The sequence below is a fragment of the Schistocerca cancellata genome, chromosome 3 (genome assembly GCF_023864275.1).
Source record: "Schistocerca cancellata isolate TAMUIC-IGC-003103 chromosome 3, iqSchCanc2.1, whole genome shotgun sequence".
NCBI classification, from domain to species: Eukaryota; Metazoa; Arthropoda; class Insecta; order Orthoptera; family Acrididae; genus Schistocerca; species Schistocerca cancellata.
The window spans coordinates 867,727,478-867,748,200 of record NC_064628.1 but is presented as its reverse complement, the minus strand read 5'-3'; the positions used below and the strand labels follow the sequence as shown (position 1 = coordinate 867,748,200).

The 20,723-nt window shown below is 42.6% G+C and overlaps 1 protein-coding gene across 1 annotated transcript in view; it reads left to right on the top strand.

Moving 5' to 3' along the window:
- Positions 1-20,723, top strand: part of LOC126175927 (15-hydroxyprostaglandin dehydrogenase [NAD(+)]-like) — a 66,990-nt gene that overhangs the window by 40,430 nt on the left and 5,837 nt on the right. The window contains exons 5-6 of the mRNA XM_049923001.1: positions 4,535-4,708; positions 13,641-13,798. Coding sequence (XP_049778958.1) covers positions 4,535-4,708; positions 13,641-13,798 — 332 coding nt within the window. The remainder of the gene's footprint in view (positions 1-4,534; positions 4,709-13,640; positions 13,799-20,723) is intronic.

Sequence of the window (20,723 nt, the reverse complement as noted above, 5' to 3'; positions counted from 1 at the left end):
GCAGCCGATATTTTTATAGGCCAGGACGTAGATATCGTTTCCGCCGATATATCGATCTCTTTTCGATACATCGAGAGCCAATAGTGATGTTCCCGATATTTTTAAAAATATCAACAGTTCTAGACAGTATACGGGGAAGTCCACTGACGTAGCAACTTTGACACATAGCGGAATTTCGCGGCCAGGCGACTGGGAACGAGAGTCTCGTGAAGAGTGAGGCTAGTAGGCGGTACACATGCTACTGGAAAGTAGTTGAAGGACAGTGAAAGCGCAAGTGGGCGACGAGATGGTGTACGTCCAAGCCTCAGTGTGGAAGACGGCGGCTTGTGCAATCTCTAAAGCGGAATCTGTGACAGATATAACAACAGTGTAGGCACAAGTGACAGTTCTTGTGCAGGTTGGGTACTTCAGGTCAATCAAACTGTTTCCCGGCAGTCTCCAGTTTGTACCCAGCATGTAGTGAGACAGAAGCACACTCTGGTGCTGAAATCAGTTCTTTTCGGATGCGTGAACATGTGTAGGATTTTCACGCCATTCCGTCGCCAGTTTGCTGGGAGAGAGCTTCTCTTGGCTTAAGCAACACTGTGCAAGCATATTTTGCTAAATTCCTGTAGGATGCCTCTATTTTTAGAAGTCATGGTTACGTCGGGAAAATTCTTCACGATTGCTGCATGTTTCAGTTGAAACGCACCTTAGTTTACTTTGTGATCAGTCTAGTCACATGTTCATGTGTATAGCAATATCTATGGGTATTTTATACATTCGTGAGCAACTGCGTTATTCAATCCCAATCTCATTCAACAGCACGTGAGCACATTGTTTTGTCATATTTTGTGAAGATTGTCTATTATGGTCCTTTGTGTAAAGCCAGATATTCTTTGCAGGCATCTATACATGACTGCCTATTCTTTATCTGAAGTCATTACAATTAGATCACATTCGTAACCGTAATACGAGTTCGTCTGCTTATCTTGTTGAAACTTCTTTCGTTTGCTCTTAGAACCTGTAGTTATGCACGATCACAACTCCACTAGTCAAATCATAACTCTTTCTTCTGTTTAAACTAATGACTTACCCACTTTGTAGTACCCCATGCTTTTCTCATATTTTACTTAATCTTTCAGCTTCTGATAAATACTTGTGTCGCAGTTTGTTGATGAATGCAGTTTCGCCGGCAGATTTGTTTTCAGATGAGTTCTCATAAAATGTTTGTTTGGATGTCGCTAGTGTCACAGGCTCATGCTGTTGCTATGTAAGTCAGATTTCAGTGCTTTATCAGATACCACAGGCTACATGGACAACCATCTGTATAAGAGAGACATCTTTACACTAAACATCTATTAACTTTGCAAATTTCCTCTTGTTATTCTAACTAATTTGTTTCCTTCTCATACATAAATAAATCTTTTCATTGTGTAAGGCTAGCCAGGTATGCTAATAAAACATATCAATTGATCCAGATGCTGTCTTTCTTCGCTATACTCTGTTAAGTATGTTGTAGGTGATCAGTAGCTGTTAGAAAGTGGTGGTATGTTTGCCAATTAACAAGCATAATTGTCCAATAGCTTTGTTTTATTTTGTCTCCATGTGTCCCTCTTCCTCAAAACAAACAATAATTACTTCATCCCCCTTCCCTCTCCCCCCCCCCCCCCCTTCCTAACTTTCCCCACCACGGCGGCGCTTCAGGTAATGAGTATGCTTTTGTTTTCTGCATATGTCCTTCCCTTGCCACCCCTCCGCAGCACCGATCGCAGAGCCACGAATTCTTCCATAACCAAATCAGATGACTATACGATATGTTGAACGACTGTTATCCCTAATTTGGCCAAAAACGGACGGACATGAATGCCACTGTGGGCCAGAAACAATGACAAGAAAGAAACATGCAACACTGTAGCTCTCGTGTACACGAAAAATCCGTTGGCAATAGCTAAAAAAATTTAGTTCATAAAACTTCAGTCTACATTGCCCCTTCCTTCGAACAATAGCTCCTCTTGTTTCACATGCAATAAATCAGTTCCAGAACTTACGAAACCTTCTTCGTGTCACTGTTTTCAATAATACAAAAGTTTTTTCAAACTTACATTTTTGTTGTGTGGAGATGATACACAATTTAAGTTCCAATATTTTCTCCTTCTATATAATGTTAATCTTTTTGTCCTTTTATTAAAAGCAGAGACGGTATAGTAATACAGAGAGGTCCAGAATAATTTAGATACTCCGATAGTTAATAACTTTGGAGCAAAATGAAATATCGTTGCAATTTTGCGCGGTAGCGTAGTCCGTTGTTTGTCTATAGATCTTGGCACGCGGTTTCCAGCAGATGACAGCACAGGCATGAATGAAGTAAGATTATCATTTGGGCAACACAAATCTGTGCCCGCCACGGTCTCCAGACCTTACACCTCTTGACCTCTACCGATGGGGGACCCTGAAAAACGAAATTTATCAACAGAAGCCAGTAACACTGAACGTGCTACGAGAAACCATCGAGGTGTCCTGTGCGGCTGTCACACCGGGAACACCGACAGCCATATTTCGGTCAACAGTTCAGCGGCATCACATAGTTTGGCTACTATTGGCGGTCACGTTGAACAAGTAATATAACCTTCCCCTGCACAAGAATTGTAACGGTCTGTCATTTTGTTTCAATAATATTGACCATCAGAGTCTCTGCATTATTTGGAGCCCTCTGTAGTGCAAAAGTAATAAAAATCACAAAATATCTTCATGTAGCGGTACACTTCAGTTTCTAGACGACGAGCCTGGTAATTTCCAAGAATGTTTGCCTATCGAAGCAGCTGGGTGCAAACGATGTATATCGAACAGGCGAATGTAAATCGATCACGCGACTGTGGTGGCGGACGTTATGATAAATCATTTGTGAGATGCTAGGAAAACCCAAACGATTTATGACGGAAGTGAGTGGGATGTCTGGTATTGTAGACGTTTCTTCTGCCGATTGCCTCACGTGGAAGAATCTAATTCCATGCTTAAGCAATGCAGAAAATTGTTTGAAGTTTTGTCGGAAATATGTCACTCTACCCATATTTTTTCGTGACATTGGTAGAGTCTACCCAGGTTACGACAAAAAGGGTATGCTTCCCGTAGCATATGCATCAAATGGACTTTGTCATGGCGACAACGTCGACGTGTGAGGTAATTCGTTTCCTTCGTAATTGCCGGTCTCCGGGGCCGAGCGGTTCTAGGCGCTTCAGTCGGGAACTGCGCGACCGCTGCGGTCGCAGGTTCGAATCCTGCCTCGGGTATGGATGTGTGTGATGTCCTTAGGTTAGTTAGGTTTAAGTAGTTCTAAGTACTAGGGGACTGATGACCTCATATGTTAAGTCCCATAGTGGTCAGAGGCATTTGGACCAGCCTTGGTAATTACAATAATTTTAGTAACGCTCTTTCGTCGTTGCTGTAGTGGCCATTATAAACATGCTTATAACGCCTGCCACCACAGCCGCGTGATCGATTTAGAATCGAACGTTCGATATACAGGGTGTTACAAAAAGGTACGGCCAAACTTTCAGGAAACATTCCTCACACACAAATAAAGAAAAGATGTTATATGGACATGTGTCCGGAAACGCTTAATTTCCATGTAAGAGCTTATTTTAGTTTCGTCGGTATGTACTGTACTTCCTCGATTCGCCGCCAGATGGCCCAATTGAAGGAAGGTAATGTTGACTTCGGTGCTTGTGTTGACATCTGTGAACTTTTGAGCAGGCATTGTTGGTGATGTGTTGATTGGACCCCATGTTCTTCCACCTACGCTCAATGGAGCACGTTATCATGATTTCATACGGGATACTCTACCTGTGCTGCTAGAACATGTGCCTTTACAAGTACGACACAACATGTGGTTCATGCACGATGGAACTCCTGCACAATTCAGTCGAAGTGTTCGTGCGCTCCTCAACAACAGATTCGGTGACCGATGGATTGGTAGAGGCGGACCAATTCCATGGCTTCCACGCTCTCCTGACCTCAACCCTCTTGACTTTCATTTATGGGGGCATTTGAAAGCTCTTGTCTACGCAACCCCGGTACCAAATGTAGAGACTCTTCGTGCTCGTACTGTGGACGGCTGTGATACAATACGCCATTCTCCAGGGCTGCATCAGCGCATCAGGGATTCCATGCGACGGAGGGTGGATGCATGTATCCTCGCTAACGGAGGACATTTTGAACATTTCCTGTAACAAAGTGTTTGAAGTCACGCTGGTCCGTTCTGTTGCTGTGTTCCATGATTAATGTGATTTGAAGAGAAGAAATAAAATGAGCTCTAACATGGAAAGTAAGCGTTTCCTGACACATGTCCACATAACATATTTTCTTTCTTTGTGTGTGAGGAATGTTTCCTGAAAGTTTGGCCGCACCTTTTTGTAACACCCTGTATAACGTTTGCATCCTGCGGCTTCGTTACGCAAACATTCTTGGACATTACCACGAGCCTAAAGGTAAGCTAGCAAAATGTGCTTGCAGCTGTGTGTGAGATGCTTCTACAGCGGTTGTTTCTCGTGCGCAGAAAGGCGTGGTGTACGGCCTGCTGCTGGCGTACAAGTACATGGGCAAGCAGAACGGCGGTGCCGGCGGGCTGGTGGTCAACCTGTCCTCTGTGGCTGGCCTCGAGACGACCCCCTTCCTGCCCATCTACTGCGCCACGAAGCACGGTGTCACAGCACTCACGCGCGCCTACGGGGTGAGTCAGAGAGTCCGCAAAAATAGCCTCAACCTTTTTTTAATTTTAGACTAGTCAGTACCACACACATGTTTTCTTTACAAGACACACACACACTCACCAGTGACTCCTGGCACTACATCATGTGAAGCTGTGACGTTTCTGTCAATACTTCATCTACGACGATGAATAGAGGCCGAAGCAGTGAATTAAAATTTTTGCCTACGCCAGGATTCGAACCGGGGTCTGTTTCTCACTTTTTATGTATTTATTTATTTGTTTACATTATTACATTTAGGAAACGTGTACAAATGAGAATTCTAGTAACTAAGTGTTGCAAGTAAGTGTTACAACAACAAAGGTGGCATAAAAGACTAATAAAAAAAATAAAAATGTAAATCACCGATGCAATTCCAACCAAAAGGTTCTTCATAAATGTAACTGGTTCCACCTGGTGCTTCGCCATCGTTATCCGATATCTCCAACGCCGCTTTTGAAGAGCATCTGCAACGGAGGCATTCTGCTTCGCTAGTGCCTCAACGAAAACAGCATCCTTGCAGCAGCCTGTCTCTTCCTTCGCTCATGGCTGACAAAGCAGAACGTTCAGCCGTTAGTGCGATGCGGCACAGAACATTAACCGCAGCTTGGCACTCCCCAGCTGAGTGGCGGGTTAGCGAAAACGCTGCGTAAATGATTTGCGAAGAGCGTACGGTATTTCGCTGTGCGTTCGAGGGCAATGTGAGCATTTTGTAGGAACCACCAGTAATCAAGCTGCTCTTTCTCACCGTCGCTAAAGATATAGGCGACGGTAAGTCCTTTGAACCATGTAAGCGCATGATATTTTGCGGTCGGAAAGTAAGTTTCATCTGGACAGAGTAGGGTCTCAGGGTCAATCATATCAGGTGTGACCCGGAGGTAACAAGCCAATGTCTTCTGTGTTAGTTGCCAAACTCCGGACGATGATGCGCAAGTAAAACGATGTTCATCGGTATCCAAGAGATGACAATCTGGGCAATCTGGGCAATAAGGTGAGTCTGCCAGTCTAATAGCGTGGAGTCGCTGTCGTGTGGCATATTTTTTGTTGGCGATCTGATCGAACTCACCGTGGATGACAGAAAGTTGTGGTGTATCGTTTTCCACACTCTTGGCCAGTGAACCGTAGGGTACTTGTTTTCCACCACGTTATGGGGAACAGCCCGCAGAAGGTTGGTATAAAAATCTTGCGCCTTTGGTGGACGTGTGGCGGAGAGGTTCAAACTGACATAGCTGTAATCAAGAATGAAGGTCGACACATGGGAGAGCTGTGGTGCGACGTGCGCAACCGACACCGGTGGAACGTTAGAGACTGGCATCAGCTCACTAGGTGGGTGCGCTAACCACTACAGCACCCTGGCACTGTGGCTAAAACAGCTGCACAGATTACCCTAGTACATCTCCTTCCTCAATACAAACACCAGCTCACACCTCAGCCCTGGGTTTGAATACCAGCCTTGGCAGAAATTTTATTTCATTGCTTTGACCTGTTTTCATTATCATAGATGAACTTGAGACTTAATATGTCACTGGAATATATAATTTACTGATTAATATTTCAGTCACACATTCACATTGTAACCTCCCAACAGTAAAAATAAGTACAACATTCACATTCAGTGTACCCTCCCAACAGTTTATTATTCCGTAACCTCACAATAATAACGTGACTAACCTCTCAATAAAAAATGTGATTCATATGTAACCTTTCAATAATTAACTGACTGTGAATCGAAACGGCTAAATTTGGACGTCAGCAGTGCTACGTCGGGGCCCTGAAAGACCATACTGAATTGAAAATTCTTACCTCTATGAAGTCGCCGAATAACACGTATACAGGGTGAGTCACCTAACATTACCGATGGATATATTTCGTAAACCACATCAAATACTGACGAATCGATTCCACAGACCGAACGTGAGGAGAGGGGCTAGTGTAATTGGTTAATACAAACCATAAAAAAAATGCACGAAAGTATGTTTTTTAACACAAACCTACGTTTTTTTAAATGGAACCCCGTTAGTTTTGTTAGCACATCTGAACATATAAACAAAAACGTAATCAGTGCTGTTTGTTGCATTGTAAAATGTTAATTACATCCGGAGATATTGCAACTTAAAGTTGACGCTTGAGTACCACTCCTCCGCTGTTCGATCGTGAGTATCGGAGACCACCGAATTACGTAGGGATCCAAAGGGAACGGTGATGGACCTTAGGGACAGAAGAGACTGGAACAGCACATTACGTCCACATGCCAACACCTTTTTATTGGTCTTTTTCACTGAAGCACATGTACATTACCATGAGGGGTGAGGTACACGTACACACGTGGTTTCCGTTTTCAATTACGGAGTGGAATAGAGTGTGTCCCGACATGTCAGGCCAATAGATGTTCAATGTGGTGGCGATCATTTGCTGCACACAATTGCAATCTCTGGCGTAATGAATGTCGTACACGCTGCAGTACATCTGGTGTAATGTCGCCGCAGGCTGCCACAATACGTTGTTTCATATCCTCTGGGGTTGTAGGCACATCACGGTACGCATTCTCCTTTAACGTACTCCACAGAAGGAAGTCCAGAGGTGTAAGATCAGGAGAACGGGCTGGCCAAATTATGCGTCCTCCACGTCCTATGAAACGCCCGTCGAACATCCTGTCAAGGGTCAGCCTAGTGTTAATTGCGGAATGTGCAGGTGCGCCATCATGCTGATACCACATACGTCGACGCGTTTCCAGTGGGACATTTTCGAGCAACGTTGGCAGATCATTCTGTAGAAACGCGATGTATGTTGCAGCTGTTTGGGCCCCTGCAATGATGTGAGGACCAATGAGGTGGTCGCCAATGATTCCGCACCATACATTTACAGTCCACGGTCGCTGTCGCTCTACCTGTCTGAGCCAGCGAGGATTGTCCACGGACCAGTAATGCATGTTCCGTAGATTCACTGCCCCGTGGTTTGTGAAACCCGCTTCATCGGTAAACAGGTAGAACTGCAACGCATTCTCTGTTAATGCCCATTGACAGAATTGCACTCGATGATTAAAGTCATCACCATGTAATTGCTGATGTAGCGACACATGAAACGGGTGAAAGCGGTGACGATTCAGTATGCGCATGACACTACTTTGACTCAGTCCACCGGCTCTCGCAATGCCCCGTGTACTCATGTGTGGGTTCATGGCAACAGCAGCTAACACACCAACTGCACCCGCTTCTCCTGTGACGGGCCTGTTACGGACCCGTTTGCGTGCTACGACCATGCCTGATGCATACAGTTGGCGGTAGATGTTCTGCAATGTGCGGCATGTTGGAGGTTTCAAGCGTCAACTTTAGGTTACAATATCTCCGGATGTAATTAACATTTTACAATGCAAAAAACGGCACTGATTACGTATTTGTTTATATGTTCAGATGTGCTAACAAAACTAACGTGGTTCCATTTTAAAAAAACGTAGGTTTGTGTTAAAAAACATTCTTCCGTACATTTTTGGATGGTTTGTATTAAACAATTACACTAGCCCCTCTCCTCACGTTCGGTCTGTGGAATCGGTTCGTCAGTATTTGATGTGGTTTACGAAATATATCCAACGGTAGCGTTAGGTGACTCACCCTGTATATCTACTCCTATAAGAATTTTTTCTGGCACAGCCCAGTGCAATGCTGGCCGCTAGATTTGTCATATATAGAAAGAAACAACAGATTTTTCCTTACGATAATCGGGATGACGATGGATTGCAGAAATTAGTAAATCCTTTAAATTCAGATGAATGATTGTCAAAAAGTTAATTTTATAGAAAACATTATTATTAAAAGATTTTTTTTGAAAAATTTACATGGGACTTAACATAACAATAGTACAAATGTTATTGTAACAAACTACATATGCGCGCGGCTGCTTTTACCTTATATTACATCGCTCAGGCACCGCCATCGCTCCCCACCACCTTCCCGCCAACTCCATACACCAGACTGCTAGCTACTACCACTACTACTGACACAGCTCCTACTGCAGCCAACACTGCTCTCTGGTCTGAGATTCTCCTGTAGTTCACATAACGCAGCCAGCGCGTGAGCAATCCATCGAAATTACATCTGCTGGAGTGCTCTAGCAATAAATTCCTTAGTCATGGACTTCTTACAACACACATTCTTTTCCAGTTATTTTATTAAAGCTTTTTGCAATGGGATAAGTTGTCATCAGTGCAGCCAACTGTGGTCTTTAAAGCTGTGTATGCGATGGCATGTATCTGATATTGTTCTACCTGGCACTCTAAAAGATAACGAGGAAAGTTTTTCATAAGGACTTTGAGGGGATCGAGTCATACAGTAAGAAAAATCACACATTTCTGATCTGCTACCGACGTGACTCAGTTGTTCGGATCTAAGGAAGAACTGATGTGGTAGAGCGACAGCACGGAGACAGCAGCGAACAGAATCGGCCTCCTTGTGAATGAAATGTGTATCTGGTGATGAGCACAACTCATCCCTATACAAGAGACCCACTCCAGCCTCCGCTATCCTGAACCCGACCATTCAAACATCTGGGGTTATCTTTATAGAAGAAACACCGTGTGAGGCAGAAATAAAAACGAAGACCCATGCCGCAAACAAAACATACTTCAGTCTGAGTCAGCTTTTTAAATTGCGCAGTCTCTCAAGGGATTTCGAACTCCGGTTGTACAAAACACTGAAAAAAAAACTTAAATAACCTTCTCGTTTTCGCGCGGAAAGTCTCGAGCAAGACGTATGGTCCGGTACAAGATGAAATCACTGGAGAATGCAGGATCCAGCATAATTACTGTAAGCTTTCTATGAAATTTATCTGAACATTCTTTTTTAAAAACTTTTTCCTCGTGTAACGTGTCCTTAAGATATCGTATTCAACTTCTGAGCAATACTGACGGTTGGCGCTGTATTGCGCTTGTAGATAGTATCGCGAAAGAAAATTTTAATCCTAGTGGAATGCTGAATTTGAAATAATGAAAATGATTTTAAGTAAATCCCAAAAGAAAGTAATTGTGTACTCTGTGAAACTCAATACTGAAGTACATTATGAAAGTTACATAACATAACTTGAAGTACCCACAAAATAAAGAAGAAAATAACTGTTCACTGTAAACTAATTTGCTTGCTTAGCACTACATCTGAAAATTCTGACAACGTATTGTTTGTTTACAAGAATACAAAGTGAGACCTGGCCTAAAGGAAAAGTAATTTACCGCTTGCTCAGCATGCTGTTTCGTGTCTTGTGTGGTGACGTACTCGAAACAAAATGGAGCTACTAAATTTTTCTTTGCTTGTCAGAAACAATCTGTGGTTGCGTATGCACACACGCCAAAATATTTCCAACTTTACTAAGAATGATGGAGGAGGGTTTTAGTTTAAAGTAAATCATTCATGAAAGACTCTAATTATTGTCAATAAAGACTGTACAACACAGGAAGGCTCTAACAATTACGAAATCCACTCATTGCAAAGTTATAGACATTTCAACTAATTGTGTTATTTGTGAGATAATGAAAACAGAGAAATCAAATTAACACTAATAATGAATATTATTAGTTATGTAAGGGAGAAAGATTTCCTTCAATTAACAGTTCTGACAAAGATTTCATTCCTGTACATGGGTTACCTTGAAACGTTCTTCCACAAATCTTCTCCATCCATACAGTCAAGAAAATATCTTTACAGACACGTTTTGATCTCAATAATGAATATTATTAGTTATGTAAGGGAGAAAGATTTCCTTCAATTAACAGTTCTGACAAAGATTTCATTCCTGTACATGGGTTACCTTGAAACGTTCTTCCACAAATCTTCTCCATCCATACAGTCAAGAAAATATCTTTACAGACACGTTTTGATCTCAATAATAAAGTACCTATTCCAAATAATTTCTTCCAGATTCACAAATATAATATCCCCTTCAGTAAAACTCAACTGTTCGCTACTGTGCCCCTAATAAGAACCTAGCGCTGTACAACTGACTATCGACCAGACGCACCACAGATCACGTTCAAAACAGAGACGAGGAACTTATCCACAACTCGTGCAGCGCGCTCACGCGTCTTTGTCCTGGAGCAGTAAAGGTGAAATATTTACAATGGCAGGAAACATAAGAAAATCTTACATTGTGAACTGGATGAAATCTACAATAGGCCAGTCACTGTAAGCCTGATGAGAAGCAAGTGGCTTGTATGGGTAGGACATGTCCCTCAGATGGATAAACACCGATGGCCTTTGATATCCATGTAGAAAACCACGAGGAAGACCAAAGAAAAGATGAAGAGTTGTAATCCGTTAGGAGTTGCTGCAGATCGGCGTAGAGGGTGATTGTAATAAAATGGAACGCCGGCAGCCGCCCTTTAGATGTTATTTATTACAAAGCTACCAGTTTCGGTGATTCAGTACAGCATCTTCAGATCTTAACTGACGCTGAGGGGGTTCACTCCAGTCGTATACACGATTCCATCAATGGCCAACCTCTACGAGCCGGTTTCCGTAGACTGTAACAACTGAACATATGATTGTTGTTACAGTCAATAACGTGTGTTTGGAGACACAATATCGTTGTTAGAGTCTACGGAAACCAGTTCGTAGATGTTGTCCACTGAGTGAACCCCCTCAGCATCAGTTAAGGCCTGAAGATGGTGTACTCAGTCACCGAAACTGGTAGCTAGATAACAAATAACATCAAAAAGACGGCTGCAGGTGTTCCATTTTAATACATAGGTGTATGGCCGAAGTTCTTCAAACCTTCAATCATAAGGATGAACATACAATAACCAGAGGGTGATTGGCGACAGAATGGAATAAACAGAATCCAATACAGGAGGAGCCTTGTAGATGCGTGCGGTTCTCTTAACTTGATCATGTACATGTTAAGAGGGGTAGGACGAGCTGTCGATACCATTACCTCGCTAACTGGCAGGTAGATGTGGCATTGCAACCACTGTAGCGGCATATGGTCACGGGAGAAAACAGGTTGCCAGAAGCGAGCGCTGAACGTAACTGAGCAGATGCCGTATCTTCCAAACGGAAACTTATATGAATACGATTACGAAAGGAAGGAAGGAAGATTAGGTTTAACGTCCTGTCTAAATCGATGTCATTAGAGGGAGAGCACACGCTCGGATTGTCTCAAGAATGATAAGGGAAATCGCCCGTGCCCTTTCCAAGGAATCATCCCGTCATTTGCCTGGAGGGACAAAGGAAATCACAGAAAACCTAAAACTGGATGGCCGGACATGGGTTTAAAAAAACATCCTCCTGGATTGAGTCACAATTACGAGTATACTGAAAGCAGTTAATGGGAATGACACCAAAGATTTCAGGAAAATCTAAAAACAAATAAAAAGATGCGACATCGATACAAAAGCAGAATCAAATATAATGCAACAGTAACAAGTGAAGAGCGCATTGTAATACACTACTGGCCATTAAAATTGCTACACCACGAGATGACGTGCTACAAACGCGAAATTTAACCGACAGGAAGAAAATGCTGTAATATGCAAATGATTAGCTTTTCAGAGCATTCATACAAGGTTGGCGCCGGTGGCGACAGCTAGAACGTGCTGACACGAGGAAAGTTTCCAACCGATTTCTCATACACAAACAGCAGTTAAACGGCATTGCCTGGTGAAACGTTTTTCTGGTGCCTCGTGTAAGGAGGAGAAATGCGTATCATCACGTTTCCGACTTTGAAAAAGGTTGGATTTTAGCCTATCGCGATTGCGGCTTATCGTAGCGCGACATTGCTGCTCGCGTTGGTCGAGATCCAATGACTGTTAGCTGAATATGGAATCGGTGGGTTCAGGAAGGTAATACGGAATGCCGTGCTGGATCCCAACGGCCTCGTATCGTGTGAGCAGTCGAGATGACAGGCATCTTATCCGTATGACTGTAACGGATCGTGCAGCCACCTCTCGACCCCTGAGTCAACAGATGGGCACGTTTCAAAGACAACAACCATCTGCACGAACAGTTCGACGACGTTTGCAGCAGCATGACTATCAGCTCGGAGACCACGGCAGCGGTCACCCTTGACGCTGCATCACAGACAGGAGCGCCTGCGATGGTGTACTCAACGACGAACCTGGGTGCACGAATGGCAAAACGTCATTTTTGGGATGCATCCAGGTTCTGTTTACAGCATCGTGATGGTCGCATCCGTATTTGGCGACATCGCGGTGAACGCACATTGGACGCGTATATTCGTCATCGCCACACTGGAGTATCACCCAGCGTGATAGTTTGGGGTGCCATTGGTTACAGGTCTCGGTCACCTCTTGTTCGCATTGACGACACTTTGAACAGTGGGTGTTACATTTCAGATGTGTTACGACCCGTGGCTCTACCCTTCATTCGATCCCTGCGAAACCCTACATTTCAGCAGGATAATGCACGACAGCATGTTTCAGGTCCTGTACGGGCCTCTCTGGATACATAAAATGTTAGACTGCTGCCCTGGCCAGCACATTCTCCAGATCTCTCACCAACTGAAAACGTCTGGTCAATGGTGGCCGAGCAACTGGCTCTTCACAATACGTCAGTCACTGCTCTTGATGAACTGTGGTATCGTGTTAAAGCTGCATGGGCAGCTGTACCTGTAGACGCCATCCTAGCTTTGTTTGACTCAATGCCCATGCGTATCAAGGCCCTTATTAGGGCCAGAGGTGGTTGTTCTGGGTACTGATTTCTCAGAATCTATGCACCCAAATTGCGTGAAAATGTAATCTCATGTCATTTCTAGTATAATATATTTGTCCAATGAATACCCGTTTATTATCTGCATTTCTTCTCGGTGTAGCAATTTTAATGGTCAGTAGTGTATGTGACATATCAGCTTTGACAATAAAATACGGTAGTGTAATACCTGCGTAAGACTTAGGGCCCGCATTGCCTCTGTCTGCAGGACTCTGTACACGCGGACCTGACTGGTGTGTCGGTGGTGGCGGTGTGCCCCGGGCCCGCGGACACGCCGCTCATGAACGACGCGCAGCAGTACCTGCTGCACGACTACCTGGCGCCCGTACTCGCGGAAGCCATCAAGGTCGCGGGGACCTACAACAAGTAAGTACGCACTCTCTGCTGCAATCTCTAGTCTCATACTTAGGGTCTCTCTGTCTATTCACAAACAGTGGTCTTACGAGGAGACCCTACTGGAGGAGCCTCTCTGGTTTTCTTCATGTTGTTGTTGTGGTCTTCAGTCCAGAGACTGGTTTGATGTAGCTCTCCATGCTACTCTACCGTGTGCAAGCTTCATCTCCCAGTACCTATTTGAACCTACATCCTTCTGAATCTGCCTAGTGTATTCATCTCTTGGTCTCACGCTACGATTTTTACCCTCCACGCTGCCCTCCAATACTAAATTTGTGATCCCTTGACGCCTCAGAACATGTCCTACCAACCAATCCCTTCTTCTACTCAAGTTGTGCCACAAACTCCTCTTCTCCACAATCCTATTCCATACCTCCTCATTAGTTATGTGATGTACCCATCTAATCTTCAGCATTCTTCTGTGCCACCACATTTCGAAAGCTTCTATTCTCTTCTTGTCCAAACTATTTATCGTCCACGTTTCACTTCCATACATGGCTACATTCCATACAATTACTTTCAGAAACGACTTCCTGACACTTAAATCTATACTCGATGTTAACAAATTTCTCTTCTTCAGAAACGCTTTTCCTTGCCATTGTCAGTCTACATTTTATATCCTCTCTAATTCGACTATCACCAGATATTTTGCTCCCCAAATAGCAAAACTTATTTACTACTTTAAGCGTCTCATTTCCTAACCTAATTCCCGCAGCATCACCCGATTTAATTCGACTACATTCCATTATCCTCGTTTTGCATTTGTTGAAGTTCATCTTATATCCTCCTTTCAAGACACTGTCCATTCCATTCAACTACTAACTATTCCAGGTCCTTTGCTGTCTCTGACAGAATTACAATGTCATCGACGAACCTCAAAGTTTTTATTTCTTCTCCGCGGATTTTAATACCTTCTCCTAATTTTTCTTTTGTTTTCTATACCGCTTGCTCAATATACAGACTGAATAACGTCGGGGATAGGCTACAACCCTGTCTCACTCCCTTCACAACCACTGCTTCCCTTTCATGCCCCTCGACTCTTATAACTGCCATCTGGTTTCTGTACAAATTGTAAATAGCCGGTCACTCCCAGTATTTTACCCCTGCCACCTTCAGAATTTGAAAGAGAGTATTCCAGTCAACATTGTCAAAAGCTTTCTCTAAGTCTACAAATGCTAGAAACGTAGGTTTGCCTTTCCTTAATCTATTTTCTAAGATAAGTCGTAGGGTCACTATTGCTCACGTGTTCCAGCATTTCTACGGAATACAAACTGATCTTCCCCGAGGTCGGCTTATTCCAGTTTTTCCATTCGTCTGTAAAGAATTCGTGTTAGTATTTTGCAGCTGTGACTTATTAAACTGATAGTTCGGTAATATTCACATATGTCAACACCTGCTTTCTTTGGGATTGGAATTATTATATTCTTCTTGAAGTCTGAGGGAATTTCGCCTGTCTCATACATCTTGCTCACCAGATGGTAGAGTTTTGTCATGACTGGCTCTCCCAAGGCCGTCAGTAGCTCTAATGGAATGTTGTCTACTCCCGGGTCCTTGTTTCGACTCAGGTCCTTCAGTACTCTGTCAAACTCTTCACGCAATATCATATCTCCCATTCCATCTTCGTCTACATCCTCTTCCATTTCCATAATATTGCCCTCAAGTACATCACCCTTGTACAGTCCCTCTATATACTCCTTTCACCTTTCTGCTTTCTCTTCTTTCTTTTTTTCATACTTAACAGAATTTGGATCCTAGCGCCTGGACATCAGTTTCCTAAGGCACCACGACGCTATTCTCAAAAACCTCTTTGCAAATGTGCTTTTGAAAAAATACATTTCGAAGTGTGTTCAGTACATAAGATTATTGACTTTTTTTTCGTCATCAGTCTTCTGACTGGTTTGATGCGGCGCAACACGAATTCCTCTTCTGTGCCAACCTCTTCATCTGAGTAGCTCCTGCAACCTACGTCCGCTATTATTTGTTGGGTTCATTCCAAACTCTGTCTTCCTCTACAGTTTTTGCCCTCTACAGCTCCGTCTGGTACCATGGAAGTCATTCCCATACTCCTTAACAGATGTCCTATCATCCTGCCCCTTCTCCTTGTCAGTGTTTTCCACATATTCCTTTCCTCGCCGATTCTGCACAGAACCTCCTCATTCCTTACCTTATCAGTCTACCTAATTTTCAACGTTCGTCTGTAGCACCACATCGCAAATGCTTAGATTCTCTTCTGTTCCGGTTTTCCCACAGTCCATGTTTCACTACCATAAAATGCTGTACTCCAAACGTACATTCTCAGAAATTTCTTTCTCGAATTAAGGCCTATGTTTGATACTAATAGACTTCTCTTGGCCAGGAATGCCCTTTTTGCCACTGCTAGTCTGCTTTTGACGCCCTCCTTGCTCCGTTCGTCATTGATTATTTTACTGCCTAGGTAGCAGAATTCCTTAACTTCATCTATTTCGTGACCATCAATCCTGATGTTAAGTTTATCGCTGTTCTCATTTCTGCCACGTCTCATTACTTTCGTCTTTCCTCGGTTTACTCTCAGTCCATATTCTGTCCTCATCAGATTGTTCATTCCATTCACCAGATAATGTAATTCTTCTTCACTTTCTGTCAGGATAGCAATTTCATCAGTGAGTCATATCACTGATATCCTTTCACACTGATTTTTAATTCCACTCCTGAATCTTTCTATTATTGGCTTACTGAAAGTATTCGTCAGTGGTTGAGTGTACTGTAACCTCCCCACAAAATAAATTCCGTAACCTCCCAACAGTAAAATCAGTATAATTATTTCTTTCTTTCAGTGAAACTTCCCAACAGAAAACTTCCGTAACCTACCAATAATACAATGTGACTAACCTCTCAATTAAATTGCGACTCACTTATAACCTTTCAATAATTGACTGTGAATTTAAACTGGTAAATTTTGGACGTCAGCAGTGCTGCGTCATGGCCCTGAAAATTCATTATGAATAAATTGAAAAATCTTACCTCAATTAGGTCGCCGGATAACGCGTATATATCTGCTCCTATAAGAAATTTTTCTGGCGCAGCTCAGTGCAATGCTGGCCGATAGATTTGTCATGTATAAAAAGAAACAATTGATTTTTTCTTTTCAAAAATCGGGATGACCAAGGATTGGAGAAATTAGTAAATTCTTTAAATTGAAATGAATTATTGTCAAAAGTTACTTTTTATGAGAAAGATTATTATTAAGAGATTTTTTAAAACATTTACATGGGACTTGATTTAACAATACTATATATGCGCGAGGCTGCTTTTACCTTATACTACAACGCTCAGGCTCCGCCATCGCTCCACCACCACCGGCCCAGCCAACACGATACACACGACTGCTAGCTGCTACTTACTGCTACAAACACACAGTTCCTACTGCAGTCAACACTGCTCTCTGGTCTGAGATTCTTTTATAGCTTACATATCGCAGGCAGCGCATGAGCAATCCATCGAAATTACATCTGCTCGAGTGCGCTGGCAACAAATTCCTTAATCATGGACCTCTTAGAGTACGTTTGGAGCACAGCATGGTATGGTAGTAAAACATGGAATGAGGGAAAACCAGAAAAGAAGAAAAACGAAGCATTTGAGAAGTGGTGCTACAGACGAACGTTGAAAATTAGATGGACTGATACGGAATGAGGAGGTTCTCCGGATAATCAGCGAGGAAACAACATATGGAAAACTCTGACAAGAAGGGACAGGATGGTACGACATCTATTAAGATATCACGGAATAACGTCCACGGTACTAGAGGAAGCTGTAGATGGTAAAATCTGTAGAACAACACAGAGATTGGAATACATCCAGCAAATAATTGAGGACGTAGGTCGCGAGAGCTGCTCTGAGATAAAGAGGTTGGTTTAGGAGAGGAATTTCTGGCGGGTAGCATCAAACGAATCAGAATACTGGTGCCTCAAAAAAAAAAAATAAATAAATAAATAAAAAAATAAATAAAAAAATAAAAATTAAAAAAGTGAATGCATAATGAATGGGATATTGTAACTGTAAAGTCACTGGTTTGAATCAGTTTAGTAGCAGACTTCAATTTACTTTCTTTAATTCCATATTTATTAACGAACTGACGTGCTAATTAACAAGCACAATTTGTCATGAAAATAACACCTTTTTATTTTAACTACTTCTTCTCCTCTCCTCATTGGCGTTTTCAAATAGTTCAAATGGCTCTAAGCACTATGGGACTTAACATCTGAGATCATCAGTCCCCTAGACTTAGAACTACTTAAACCTAACTAACCTCAGGACAGCACCCACATCCATCCCGGAGGCAGGATTCGAACCTGCGACCGTAGCAGCAGCGCGGTTCCGGACTGAAGCGCCTAGAACCACTCGACCACATCGGCCGGCATTAGAGTTTACCCCGTCGGGTTCTAGGCTCTGCTACACTCACGTTTTGGCAAATTAATTTTGTTTAACTACCACAGTCGTAAAGGTAACCTAAGGGAGCGAAGTCGTGTGTCTGTGAATCGTGTAAACTGGATTTTGTGTGTCATCATATTTCATCTGTTTGTGTATTGTATTTTATGGAGCAGAAAGTGGGAACCAGCCTAGCATTTGCCTAAACGAGCGTGGGGAACAGCCTAAAAGCTGCACTCAGGCCGTGTGAAAATCAAATAAAATCAAAATGTCTTTTCCTTGAATGGAAAAAATTAAATACATCAGTAGTACTGTTCAGTCTCTAGAAATCTGATTTTCTATTTGATTTTTGGTACTTTCGTAGTAAAATTTTAATTTATTGCTAGTACTCCAATTTTTATCCAAATAGAAACGAAAAATTAAAATATATTACTTTTATTAAGATATTATAATTCAATATCTGTTGATTAAAATTTTCGATTTTATAATAAATGTGGAATTCAAAAAAGATAAAAAAAAGTGCAGTATTAACGAGATTCAACCAAGGGGCTTCGTAATTACAATTGTACTGAACTACGCACAGAGCCAGTGACAAACTTGTTGCCATACTACAGATGTTTTGTTAGGAAATCTAAATGTCAAAGACAATTTTTCCATTTTTATTTGGGATTGCTTCATAATGTTTTAGGAAATTGGTAGTCAGGCTCTGAGCTACAAATCCAATATGCATGTAGACTATCGAAGAGTGTGGGGCAGTCCCTGAGGTCCCCTTCTTGGCCCAGAATGGGGCTGAGATTTCTACATCTACATCCGTACTCTGCAAACCACTGAGAAATGCATGCACGAGATATTTTCCGTTACAGTCTGCATTAGGGTTTCTCCCCATTGCGTTAGTGTATGAAGTGTGGGAGGGATGACTCTTTAAACTCCTCTATGACTCTTTAAACTCCTCTATGATCGCTGTAATATTAACTTAATCTTCGCGGTCCCTGCACTAGTGATGCCTAGGGGCTGAAGTATATTGCTATAGCAGTCTGCGCGTAAGAGGACGGGTGGTGGGACGAAGTGCAGTGACAACGCGCCAGTGTATCACGTGACGCTCCAGCCAATAGCATCATTTTGCCGCGTAAGAGTGTTGCATGTACCTCAAGTTGCGTACAGAAGATTTAGTGTTGATTTCCACGTTATTTCGAATATGGTGAGGCTACTATGGCTCAAAGGTATAAAGAAAACGGATAAGTATTAAGTTTAGAACTGACAGCGACAGTTTTCCGAGCAGTTATTAAGTTGTTCAAGAGAGCGTCAGAAGAAAAACCGTGCTTCAATGGTGCATCTACCACAGCGCTGCCAAGTACCTCACTAGCCATCGGGTTCAGTCTGTGGCATAGGACGAGACAAAGAACAAGTAAATGACATCACAAAGTATTCTCTGTACCTGTCTGAGCAGAGTGCATCACGCAGCCGCCTTCCTACTTGCACAACGTTATATAAGGTTACTCCGTGATTATGTTACATACTTTTAAGAAGGATGGGTAACGGTAAAAGCATCAATTTGACGTAAGGAGCCCTAGTCCAGTAACGGCCGAATCGAACCTTACAAACGAAAATTGTTCCATTACCTCTGACGGTGGAATACATGTACCTGTACTGTTGTTGCTAAGCTTGTAGGGTAAGAAACTGTCGGAAGTGGTAGTATGGACCAAAACAAGAAATACGTGTCTATTAAAGATGGGCTCAAAAATGCGTACTTTAAGAGCTATGAGCACTTGTTCACCTTCGATACCATGTAACACATCTCCCCTACTGGTTTCCATATTTTTGGACGAGGTAGTATGCACCAAAACTAGAAAATATGAGCTCTAAAATGCATGTCCTAAGAGATATGGGAACTTGTTCAGTAGAAGAAATGTGTTTCACGGTAGCGAAGATGAACATGTGGCCATAGTTATTGCACTATTTTCTTATTTTGGTCCACTTCTGAAAGTTGACTACCCTAAAATTTAGCAGCAACAATACCGGTAACCGGTACGTATATGTCAGAGGTATCAGAACGATATTCGCTTATAATTTTAGACTCCCGTCGTTTCCAGACCAGGGTCACTTGTCTCAAATTATTACGTTTACCCTTCTCCATCATCCCTGACAATTTGTAACATCATCACGGCATCCCTCTGTAGATTTCTCACTTTATACTAGTGCGTGAAACGATGTTTAACTGGGCTTTCCGGGACAGCTGAGCTTTTTCCAGCATTTAGGTTAACGCTGTCTCATGGATGAAACAAACCAGCAACCACCAGCATTTCCCTTCCTTGTGTGTATTCAATATCTCCTGTGGGTTCTTTCTACTACGTGTCCCACACAGCAACTCAATATTCTAGAATGGGTTGTGCAAGTATTTCCTAAGCAATATCCTTTGTACATCGACTGCAAATTCTCAGTATACTACCGATAAAACGAAGGCTATCACTTGCTTACCTATGAGAGAGCCCTTCGA